The sequence below is a fragment of the Coptis chinensis genome, chromosome 8, assembly GCF_015680905.1.
Source record: "Coptis chinensis isolate HL-2020 chromosome 8, ASM1568090v1, whole genome shotgun sequence".
NCBI lineage: Eukaryota > Viridiplantae > Streptophyta > Magnoliopsida > Ranunculales > Ranunculaceae > Coptis > Coptis chinensis.
In genome coordinates, this window is record NC_141463.1 from 94,213,546 (window position 1) to 94,226,215 (window position 12,670).

At 34.0% G+C, this 12,670-nt stretch overlaps 1 protein-coding gene, 1 long non-coding RNA gene and 1 pseudogene across 2 annotated transcripts in view; 2 read left to right on the top strand and 1 right to left on the bottom strand.

Annotated features, from left to right (window-relative positions):
• Positions 1–296: 296 nt before the first annotated feature.
• LOC147484589 (uncharacterized) lies at positions 297–1,898 on the top strand. The gene is made up of 3 exons (XR_015203507.1): positions 297–401; positions 1,417–1,546; positions 1,622–1,898. It is a non-coding gene; the product is annotated as an uncharacterized LOC147484589 (long non-coding RNA).
• A 4,792-nt stretch (positions 1,899–6,690) lies between these two features.
• Positions 6,691–8,050, bottom strand: LOC147484590 (protein FAR1-RELATED SEQUENCE 5-like; annotated as a pseudogene).
• Positions 8,051–9,308: 1,258 nt separating this feature from the next.
• The window catches only part of LOC147484591 (uncharacterized), a 36,357-nt gene continuing 32,995 nt past the window's right edge, over positions 9,309–12,670 (top strand). Inside the window, exon 1 of the mRNA XM_086575866.1 lies at positions 9,309–10,112. Within this exon, the coding sequence (XP_086431992.1) occupies positions 9,970–10,112 (143 nt within the window). The 5' untranslated portion in view covers positions 9,309–9,969. The remainder of the gene's footprint in view (positions 10,113–12,670) is intronic.

Consider the following 12,670-nt stretch of genomic DNA (forward strand, 5'->3'; position numbering starts at 1 on the left):
TGATGCTAAACCCAACACGTGCTTTATCTTGGAGAAAAGCATCATTCGGCCTACTTTCGTCACTCTTTTTCTTCTTTAACTGAGAAACCAAAAACAAAACAAAAAAAGCTAAGGTGGGAAAGACGATGAACAGTGAAAGTCTCTCCCTTTGTCTCCCTCCATCAAGGGCTTTTCTCGCTCTTTTTTCTCCTAAATCTCTCTCCAAATTTTAATAATTTTACCGCCTTCAAATCCCCTTTGTGTTGTTGTTGCTCCATTCTGTTTGACTAATTGGTTCTTCATTTGAGGTGCTTTGTCAGGTAATTGTCTCTGAACTCTTCTCAGTTTTTGTGTGGTGGTGTGCCTTGAGACTGTAGTAGATAGGAGAGCAGGAAATACATGTTCAAATTAAGTATAAGATGGTAAGCATTTTCATTTTTTGTAACTAACAGCTTAATTACTTGGACTGTAATTTCATTGTTGGACTGTAATTTCATTGTTCATATGAAATGGATCGCTATTTTTGAACTAAACCGAACATGGCCTGGTGTTATTGAGTATGTGATTTGGGTTTGAAGAATGAATCTTATGTATTATCAATTTTATAATTATTCTTAAAGTTAAGCTTATGTATTCTCAGTATAGTGTTTTTGTATCTAATTAGGTGGTTAAGTTCTAGTCATGTTTGAAGAATGAAGCTTGTTCTTTAGTGGGTTTTTCAGAAAATTGTGTAGATTAAGTTAATAGGAAGAGCTAGTTATGAACCCATTTTCAAATTTTAGAATTAATTGCTTGCTCTCACCATATTGTTATTTTGTATCGACACAATACGTAGACTGAAGTATACTGAGTGGTTATGAGTTTATTATGCCCACTCCATTTCTATACCTGATTCAACTTGACGTAGTTACTTATAAGAGAAAACTAATAAGAGAATGGAAGATAAAGTCAATTTTAATCAATTGATCAAGAGCAAGCCGGGTAGTGTTGCAGTAATGACATTTTGAGTGATAGATAGACATAGACATTGTTATCTACCGTAGTTGGATTTCCATCACTACTACAAAAATTTCTGTGTGTTCTAAGTTCTAACACCATTACCATTATCCCAATTTTAGGCATTTGTACATGAGTACATTACGGTTTTGCACTATTACGTTGTCGAATTGCGTTTAGTAGTTCTGAATATTGACATCAAATACATACATAGTAAACGATAATCTGTTAATGAAAAACGACAATGTACTGATGATTGTCGTCGAAAACAATCACCGAAACCATTATACAAAATTATACAGAGTACCCTATCTTATCGAATAATGAAATATTTGTTTGCAATTGTAAACCCTAAACCCTAGTTCATGTAGTTGTTCAATTTTTTGTTGAATGATAATGTTGTGTTTATTTACATCTATTATTGTTATTGGCTTTGTGCAGGATCAGGCGAATGAGATATATAAGAAAGTAGTAGACCATAAGTCTACGAGGGGAGGAAATCGAGATGCATTTTTGGCTGCTTGTATGTTTGTTGCTTGTCAGCAAGAATATAAGCCTCGCACCGTAAAGGGTACATGCTAAGCTTCTTTAATATGTGGATTTCTTCCCTATTTATCTTAATAATCCCAACCTTCTTGATCTGCAGAGGCACTTCTGTTCCCGTCTAGGCATGAATCACCAAGCTATTAAAGCTGCACAATAAGCAGTCCAGAACTCATTCCAATGCATCAAGGCTGATACCTAATTGGTATGCCAAGGATGAAGACCTAAAGAATCTTGACACTCTTTGTCAATGACGAACTCATTCCAATGCACAGTGTTAAAACGGAGTAATTGGTGCAATGTCGTGGACATCACTACGAGATATTCAGATTTCAGACAAGTGTTTTGCGTCATTTATAACAAAGAGATATTTTTTTCTATTTTCTCCCAAGGCATTAACTTCCTCTTCGAGATAAAAAAGTAAGATGATGCTTTACTTGCATCTCTCTTGCTAAGATACTTTTAAACGACAAGTATACATATTTAATTAAATCATACCAAAATTTATCTCTTTGAAGCTCTTAGATGATCATAGCATAAAATTATGTATGAGAGGGACATTGAGCAGAGTTCTCTGTAGGATCCAATATAGCATTACACAATTTCACTTGAATTATCTTTTATCTAGCTAACCATATATGATATATCGAATGAAAATAGTACTTGATTCCACAAGTGCAATTTGTCATGGTCTGGCACTTGAGTGAAATTTTTTTGCCGTCATTTAAGCTTTAGATTCTCCACTACAAAGTGTGTTCACAAGAAACGCTGCAACAACCAAAACGCACCTCATGGGTGGGTGGCATAGTAAAAATAAATAATTTCATGTCTAACAAATCCGACAATAAAAAACGTAAAAATAAATATAAATAATATAGTAACGTCAACAAATTCATATCTTGCACAAGATCACAACCAAATCAAGTACTAGAAAAAATAACTATACTTTAAGCCCAATTGTTTCAGCTTCAATTCATCGCCATCGTTGGCGTTGGAGTTTGATGTAGTGATTGTTGGAGCTGGAATAATAGGATTAACAATAACACGATAGTTTTTAAAAGAATCAAATTTATCAGTTGCTGTAGTTGATGCAAAAATATACCGAGTACCCTATCTTATCGAATAATGAAATATTTGTTTGCAATTGTAACTTTATATATCTATATCTTAATATTAAAGCTCCCACAAGGGGTATTTTTCGAGCTCTATTAAAATTCCATGTCATCTTCTATTAAAACAGAATTTTCTCTTCTATTTGAAAAACGGAAATCTTTTTTTACAACGGGAATTCCTATCCTATTATAATGGGAATTATTCTCCTATTAAAACAAATTCTAACACTTCTAATTAAAGCGTGAATCTTTCTCCTATTAAAACATAATCTCTCTCCCAATTGAAAAAACAGGTTTTTAAAACTTAATTAAAACTTCATTAAAAACAATTTGTTAGAAAATTAAAACGGGTTAGTGACTAAAACGGTAGTCCCAATTTTCTAAAAAAAATCTAAATGTTTTCAAAAGAGCCGGTGCGTATGCACGGGCCTACAAGCTAGCATATATATATATATATATATATATATATATATATATATATATATATATATATATATATATATATATATATAGTAACGTCAACAAATTCATATCTTGCACAAGATCACAACCAAATCAAGTACTAGAAAAAATAACTATACTTTAAGCCCAATTGTTTCAGCTTCAATTCATCGCCATCGTTGGCGTTGGAGTTTGATGTAGTGATTGTTGGAGCTAGAATAATAGGATTAACAATAGCACGATAGTTTTTAAAAGAATTAAATTTATCAATTGTTGTAGTTGATGCAAAAATATACCGAGTACCCTATCTTATCGAATAATGAAATATTTGTTTGCATGCAATTGTAACTTTTTGCAATATTTCGACAATATAGTATGACAAACTTTCTCTAAAACGGCCATATTCATGGGCAACTTATATATATAGTGTCTTGCACAACTTATATGGTGTCGTCCGTATAAGCAGTGTTTTTTACGACACTGTATCAGCTGTGCAAGACATTATATAAGCTGCCCACAAACATGTCCATTAACGGACGTGGATATGTCTATTTTAGAGAAAGCATGTATTGTAGTATGGACTTTCGACAATTTATTTGCAATATATATTCTTTGCAACTGATAAGCACCCAAAACTGTAATATGAAACCCCATTGAGACATATAAATTTGGTTAATTATGTGTTTAATAATCATGAAATAAGTATATTTTCGTACTTTTGCAGGTATTCGCAGTTAACATGAAAACATTGGTTAAACCTGCGTTAAAGCACGGGGAACGACGTATATATGAATTCTTCCAAATCCGCACAGAAGCATCAAACTTCCGAAGCTCCTACCTCTTGAACCAGGACTCCGAATGCGACAAGTGAGCTGCTCAGACAATTAGGGCGATGAACTCTGCGCATAGGCGGGAAGTTGTAAAATTGCCAAAAGACCGCATCGCCAATTGATCACCGCGTGGACCTACTATCTTGGGCCCATAAAGATTTGATGAGTCATCAATCATAGAGCATGTCAAGACAAAAATGCCAAATTATTGGTGCAAAGTTGACACCTTGCATGTAATTATTTAGATCAGGTGTTAATAGTGAAAAAAAGGCAAGGTGTCACTTTGTTTTAATGTGGTGGATAAAAATGAAGTAAATGTGGTTTGATGTTTCACGTGGGAGGAAATGAGATTTCTTTCAAATGGAGAAGAAAACAAAACAAGGGGGGACACTCCATTTACTTCCTTGACTTCTTTTCCTTACCTTGTATTATTTTAGTTCCTTAGTCTTAAATTTTATTTAGTTTTGAGTTTTGGAAAAAAAGTTTGTAATAGTTTTAATGGAGGAAACTTTGGTTTTCTTCTAGTTGAAAATAAATCTAAAAGCAAGTGAGTTTATATAAATATTGTCTTCTTATTTTATCTCTCTCTCTTTTTACAGTCCTCACTTGTTTTAGTTTTAGCCCAAGGATCATGAGCTAACTTTCCCTTTGTGAGGAGTTAAAAATACTCATGTGAGGGAAAAGTCTTGTTATTGGGTTTAGTAAGTGTTAGGGAAGAACAACTAGGCCTACATCCTATCCCAAAATGATAGTTGGTGTAGAGTCTAGTTAGGGATCAAGTGATGAGCTTAGAGATAAGTCATTGCTTGGTTCCACATGCTAGCATGTATGAGCTTAGAGATGAGCCATATTTGTTAGGGATCAAGTTTTCTTTTAGTAGGACTTGTCTATGAGTTCTAGGAAGATTTTAATGCACTTACTAAAATCAAATAACAAAAGTAATCTTCACATGAGGAGAATTAACTCTCCGTTTTTGTTTAGTAATATTGTATTGTGTTTTAGTTACATACATGATTACGTAACTTAATGATTTTCAACTTTTGTGTAGTAAAAGAACCAAATATTTAGTATTAATATATTCATATTTAAACTTACTCACTAATTCCCTAAAAGAGTAAAAACCAAGTTGTAAGTGGTCTTAGACTTTAGGTTGGTTTGAATCCTTACTCCAACTATATGAACACGAAGATCGTGAGTAAGAAAAAACTTTGAATTCGCACTTTCGCCAAAGAAGAGATTCAATCTCTAACGTAGTTAAAGGGCGATATCAGTAACTATAACTTGTTCTACTATTTCGACAATCGTTTTCACATTTTGCAATTGTAACTGTAACCTTAGGCTGCCAATACTATTTTGATATAACATGAACATGTAATGTAAGTTAAAAGTCAAGCGAAGGAAAAACGGAGAGACTCAAAAGAAAAAATATATATATTATATAATGGAATGTTAAAATGTGTGTATCTAATTCAGTAAAGGGATTTATAGGAGTGAGATAAGTCATGAACAATTTTTACGTGAAGAAGTAAAAAAACGTAATCAATTTGTCTAGTTCATTAGGATAATCAGCTCTCACCCGATAGAACCGAGTTCAAGTCTCAGCAACGAAATTTATTGATTGAATCGGGCTAGTTAGAAAATGTACTCCTAAATAAGCCAATCAACCTTCTTGTAATATCTTTTTCATTTGAGCATAACTTACTAACTTAGGGAAAAAAAATAAAGTAAATAAAATGTAGTAGTACGTATATCGTTTGTTGTTGTTAGCTTTGAAGATTTATGCAGCATGTTCGTGGTAATAAGATGTTGGAACTGTGCTATTCAATATGAACAGTGATCAATGTAATTTAATCTTAGATAAACATGTACATATACATTGCCGTAATTGAATATTACAGTGTCGCAACCTAGGAGTACATCTTTGTAAAAAAAAAACTTGCTAGTACATTTCAGTGTGATAGACGTTGTTATCTAGGCAGTTGGATTTCACACTTCATTATTTATCCTTTACCAACATACATAACAACAGAAGAGAATGTGCTTGAACAACCACAAATATGTACTTCACAATCTTTATATTCATTCAAAATAGTGAGGCGGCTTAGTACAAAAAAAAGATCACAAACATGAAGTACCAAAATGGGAGTTACATAACACCTCCAATTTCCAATTTCATAAAATATAATACGTAGGTGATGACGAATATCTAATGTCATTAGTCATCTCCCACTTTCACATAACCAAAATGCATGCATGATTTCTGTCGATTCTAACTCATCTGCAAAACCTATAAAATTTCATGAAAATATTAATATAAGAATAAGAGTAATCTAAGAATAAAATGAGCTGAGTACTCAAAGAATTTTTTTTGCAAACATTCAAACATGTATAAATAATTGTAACAAGGCAGAAAGATTATCACCTCACTAGGATCATTAAGGTTGATGTTCATGCTACCATGAGACAAGTCATTAGCTCATAAACTTGAAGATTGTTGACCGCACAAACTAAGAATGCATATCACTACAAACTACAATTACAAGTTAACAAACACGAGCAAATAATGACCATAATCTATAAATCAAACCTGGCAAGTTTCTTAATATCCTTAGCTTGACCGGGATTAGTTCTTGTTTGTTTCTTGCCATTATTGTTGGTCCATGATTTTTGCCTTCCTGGTCGCCCCTTATGCTTCATAATGGGTGGATCTTTCAATGGTTTCACTTTGCGAATACGTATTCCAGACTTCGTTTGGCTCAACTTTTCACTCGGTGCACTTCCAATTTGCTTCATGGGCTGATTTCCACATTTTTGAATGTCGCTTCAACTTCCTTTAAAAGATTGTAGAAACCCTTCATTGCAACCTTGAATGCTTCGACTGATGAAACACCTTTAGTTGCTATATTAACGGCTTCACGACAGAGTTGGCTAAACCTTACTGTACTGACAATCATCTACCATTTCTTCTCCATCTTTGGTTGTCACTGATCCAGATTTCGCATCCTTTGCCCATCTTTTAAGCACGTATTTTTCTGGAAGGTTCAAAACATCCACAACTACAAATATCTTCATAATGTGCCTGCACAAGTATCCAGCAAATTCAAACAACAAACAACTGCATGTGACAGTATTATCACAAGAATCATATGTCACGGATCGAAATGCATGATCATGACCATCCCTCCACACATGAAGCATGAACTTTGTACCGGTTTCCTCAATCTTTCTTTGGCGATAAGAAAAACCTTATTGGAGTTGTTGCTGAAACCTTGCAAAAATTTATTTCGTGTAAACTTCAACAACTTCCTTCTCAATTACCATAGAAAATTTAAAAGCACAATTGGTATAATTGCTTTCATAGTCTTCATCATTTTCAGCATCTCGCCTGCATACTACAGCCATTTCAAACTGTTTCATAAATGTTATCAAAGGCAAAGATCTCTTCAAATAGCCATCAAAGTACGCATTAATACTCTCACTCCATTGGGTCGTGTACATAGATGCACAAAATATATCACGCCTAAACTGAAGCCCATTTATTTCGCTTTTCAAATAGATTTGCTAACCACTTATTTTCTCCTAGCTGGTACCTTCCAATCATCCCATTCCAACCAAGTTCAAATGTTTCGACAGTCTCATACCCATACAAACATTTAACAAAAGCATCCCAAAAACCTAGATTTGAGTTAATCACGTGACGTATATTCCCGATTGCATTTTTTATAATATGCCACAGACAAAAACGATGGTGTGTATCAGGTAACACTTTCTTAATAGCTCTCCCAATTGCAGATTCTTGATCTGTTAGAATTACTTTTGGTTGCTTACCGTTCATTGCCCTCATCCATGCCTTGATGACCCATTCAAAATACTCCATACATTCATTATAAAGCAATGCACCACCGAAGATTGTTGTTTGGTAATGATGGTTGACACCTACAATTGGGATGAAAGGCATACCGTACCGGTTTGTCCCATAAGTAGGATCAAAGCAAATAATATCTCCAAAATAGTGATAATCCATCATTGACCGTGCATCAGCCCAAAAGAAATTCTTGGTTTGGCCTTTCGGATCCATTTGGATTGAGTAGAATAATGATGGGTTGTACATTTGTTGATGCTCAAAAAATTCAAAGACAGATTCCGCATCTCCAAGTCGAAGCTCATGTCTTCGAACCTTACCGAGAACGTTTCTAGCATCTCTTTCAGTGTAGCCAATATTATGAATTCCTTTAGTTTCAACACCCATATAACGCAACATAAGATTGACTTTCACCCCAGCTAATTGCATGTTCCCCAACATTTGTTCTTGTTCTTTTGGTACCTTTCTCGAAGACCGAAGCTTGTGCCGTTTACTTGGAGTTGCAAGGTTGTGATTATGCTTCTCAATAACTCGAGTGACAACCCAGTTTTTCTTTTCATTTCTTCTTATCGACATGACAGCCTTGCACCCAATTCTTGTATCAGATCTTTTTCTCTGCCTCTGCTCAATCGGTTTTGATCTAGTAGCGTTGCGAAAACCTTGGAGTGAACATCAGTATGACCGAGCTGTGATTTCATTGTTACGCTGAGCTTTACCTATAGTGTATTTTCTAATGTTGAATCCTGTCCTCCTTGCAAAATAATTATAAAAATCATAGGCTTCTTTTGGAGAATCGAATTCCATGCCAACACAAGGTTGTATGCTATTTAACATATATGTCTTCGTTGTCCTCATCCATTTCAACGCCTCCAGTACCATTTTCGACGCTTTCAACATTCTTAGCATTGGCTCCGACAGTATTTTCCCATTCAAGATGCTCATCTCCTTCAAATAAACCATGGTATTCTTGATTCTCAGTAACAAATTCGAGTATGCCTTCCTCATTAAAACTATTACAATAGTCCTCAACAACATTACAAGAAATTTTTGGACTATCACTATTTTGATGTGGTTGCTCCATAAATAGATCTAGGGTTAAATAAAATAGTGACAAGTTTAGAAAAGAAATGAACTCACTAGTAGAAAAGGAACAAATTATGAACTAATGCTCGAAATCACATTTGTTGACAAACATCTCTTCGAAAGATGGTTAATATGTATGATTTTTTTTTTCTATTTTTGTTCATTAGCAACGGCAACACATATGAGTTTCAATTCTAAGGCGGTAGTAGTAAGTAGTAACACATTTTGAAGAGGGATTAGGTGGGGAGAGCAAGAAAAACCATCGAGAGAGAAAGGGATGATGTAACATCCTTTTTTTTTTTTTTTCTTTGTTTGGGAAAAAAAAGTTAAATGACGATAGCAAGGGGCATGACGTTTTTCTTCAACTTAAAGAGCACGTGCCAAGAGATCGATCTTTTAAGATCGGGACTCTTATCTATTTTCAGTCTTTATTATTGTAAGCCATCTAACATTTTAGTATTTTACAAGTAAAACTAAGCAACTGTGAAATCTAAATTAAACTAGAGTAGAGATTCTGATTCCTATAAGCATCCTCGCTTCTTCTGCGCATCTTCAATGTGTTGATGATATGCATTATTCTTGTTCCTCTTCTCCACTACAAAGATTAGTGTTTACATTCACGGAGGACAAAAAAGATATTGCAAAATAGTTGTGGAAGAAATAGAAGGTCATATTCGAAAGACTAATACCATAACTTTATGTCTTCTATTTCACTTAGGAGTTGGGCAATATGTGTTTTGAGTTTTAACGGCAGTAACTGGTGGTATAAATGGATTTGAGACGTGTTTCTCGACCGAAGAATATAATATGTGGACCAAATTCGTCTTCAGCCCAAGCCCAAGTTTTCTAAATCTTCGACCCGAGTCCAGTATAAGTCAAACCCAACAAAAGTCCAAGTTATTACCCGTTTCGATATTAGGACCGCCAAATGCCAAAAACCCCGTGTATTAAAAAAAAAGTAGGGTTTAAACTTTAAAGAGCAGAGATTAAAAAAAAAAAAAAAGGGGTTATCTGCAATTTCATAATTTTAAAAAAGATAGAAAAAACTACTCCTTCACCAATTTGAAGAAGAAGAAAGATTGGAGAAACTTTATTAACTTCTTCTTCTTCTTCTTCATCTTCAATGGCACTCATTAAACCCCATCGTATACCCATTCGTCTTCTCACCTCTCGTTTCTTCACTTCTTCTTCTTCTTCCTCACTTCACTCTTTCCAACGTTCCTCATTCCTACTTTCTCGCTCTTCTCTCTTCTCAACTACTTCCAGGTACTTTACTTTTACCTATACCCATTTTCTTTACTTCATTTATTTAAACTATTTACATTTGTTTTGTTTTATTATTAGGACTAAATTTCAGTCAAAGAAGACTAGTTTAGTGGGTTTCTATTTGAAATCTTGCGGGTTCACCAAAGGCGCGTTTATGTAAAGCGAGTATGGCCATGGAAGCTTTTCAAGAGGAAACTTCCAAAGCTTATGGCTCTGAACAGATTCAGGTAATAATAAAACAAAGAAAAAAACAGTACTGGAAAGAGTTCATGAAGAAAGGAGGGGAAGTTGAAAGAACTCAGTATTAATGGTAGTTAAGTGGGTATTAATGGTATTTAAGTGGGTATTAATGGCAAGGCAACACCGCGTACATGTCAATATAGGCGTGGATTTGTTTTTTGCCCTGAATTTACATAAAACTCCTTTGTCTGTGTGTTGTAATTGAAGGGTATAAATAGAAATAAAAAATTAAATGACGAAATAGTCCTTTTTAAAGACATTGAATAATATTTTTTTGTATTTAATTAGGGGTATTAGGTGGTAGAAAAAAGGCTGGTCTAATTTAAAAGGCTAGGTTAATTATGGTGTATTTTACTAATAGAGATATGCTACTAGAAGAGATACTAAATGCTCTGTTTGGTTCGATGTATTTACATGTAATTGCATCTATTTCCATGTAACCACCCACAAAACAGTGTTTGGTAGCAAAATGCAAATAGGCAGTTAATGCAACAAGTTGCAATTATATGCATTATATAAGTAGTTTCCATGACATCCACTTGCAGTCAAAAAAGTTGTGTAAATAGATGCAAACACAAGAGAGGTGGTTTCTCTCATATAAGATGTGAAAAAAAGTAGTGGGATAATGTAACTAACTTTATAAGATGTGAAAAAAAGTAGTGGAATAATATAACCAACTTTACATCATATCCTTTTGCCTTGGGTTTACCAAACACAAGTAAGTTGGATGCAATGCAATTAGATGCATTACAATCACATGCCATTTGCAACTATTTGTTATTTGCAACTCGGTGCACCGAACCAAACAGAGCATAAAGCATAATGGAGGATTTTCTCTCTCCTATGTGGTACTCTAATATGAGAGCTAGCATTTTCGCTCTCATACGTGGCACTCTAATATGAAAGATAGTCTTTTTTCTAATAGCCTATAATCCCACGTATATGGAATCTCTTTGGAGAGTTTAAGTGTATTTATAATTCTTATATTTTGAGAGTTTAAGTGTATTTCCAATTCTTATAATTAACGAAACATCGAAAGCTGGATGCAACTGTACTGAATTAGCCTTAATTAATAACTAACGGGAAATCATAAAGTGGATATAATTGCACTGAACTAACCTCAGATAATAATTAACGGGAAATCGAAAACTTGATGCAACTGTATTGAATTAACGGGAAATCGAAAACTTAATGCAACTGTATTGAATTAACCTCAAATAATAATTAATGAGAAATTGGAAACTGGATGCAACATACTGCATTAAACTAATCTCAAAGAATAATTAATAGAAAATCAGAAACTTGATGCAAATGCATTGAACTAATAACCCTAAAACATATTTGTATTGTATGTAGGGGGAATAAATGTCTCGACAAATATAGTTTTGCATTTTAAGTAGTGTTTATTATAATTCTTTTATTGTGATTGAGGATATCATGCTATTCAAGTAGCTTCAATATTATCTTCGCCACATTGGGCATTTTCACAAAACTTTAATCAAACTTCTATTATTAAACATTTTTATCAGGATTTGGTGCTTTCTTTTTATAAAGAGTATATAGGTGCAAGAAATTTAAATGAGTAATTAATATAATTTTCATATCTCATAGATATGCATAGTTGCTAATATTTTTTAGAATAATTTAATATAACGGCACCCGTTCATAGGACATGTTCATGTGATAAATTTTTTCAAGTGAGAGTAGAACAATCGATCTGTTTTAGTGATTTGTACACATTAGTACGTAAATCAACTTTCTGGACTACTCCCAGTTTCATTAGATAATGCTTCTAAACTCCAAGATTTTGATATTCCAGAAAACAATTTTAAAGGACCAGTTCCCAAAGATTTTCAATTCCCTCAAACTATTGAACAGCTAAATCTTGGACGTAATCATCTAGGAACAGGAGAAGCTCATGATTTGAGTTTTATCACTTATTTGACCAACTCCAGTAATCTAAAGGTATTGGGCTTGGACGAAAACAATTTTGGAGGTGTTTTCCCGAACTCAATTACCAATCTCTCCAAGCAAATGGAGGAGTTGTATCTAGCACGCAATAAAATATCTGGAATTAGCCCAGAAGGGATTGGGAACTTGGTCGGTTTGTTTGTATTAGATCTCGTGTCTAATAACTTTTCCGGTAGTATTCCATTTTCTATTGGAAAACTCCGTAGTTTACAGGGGTTATATCTGTCCGAAAACAAATTATCTGGACCGATCCCATCTTCTCTCGCAAACAATACTAAATTGAGTGAATTGTATTTGGGAGGGCAATGACTCGAAGGAAACATTCCTTCGGTCTTGGTGCTCTTAGC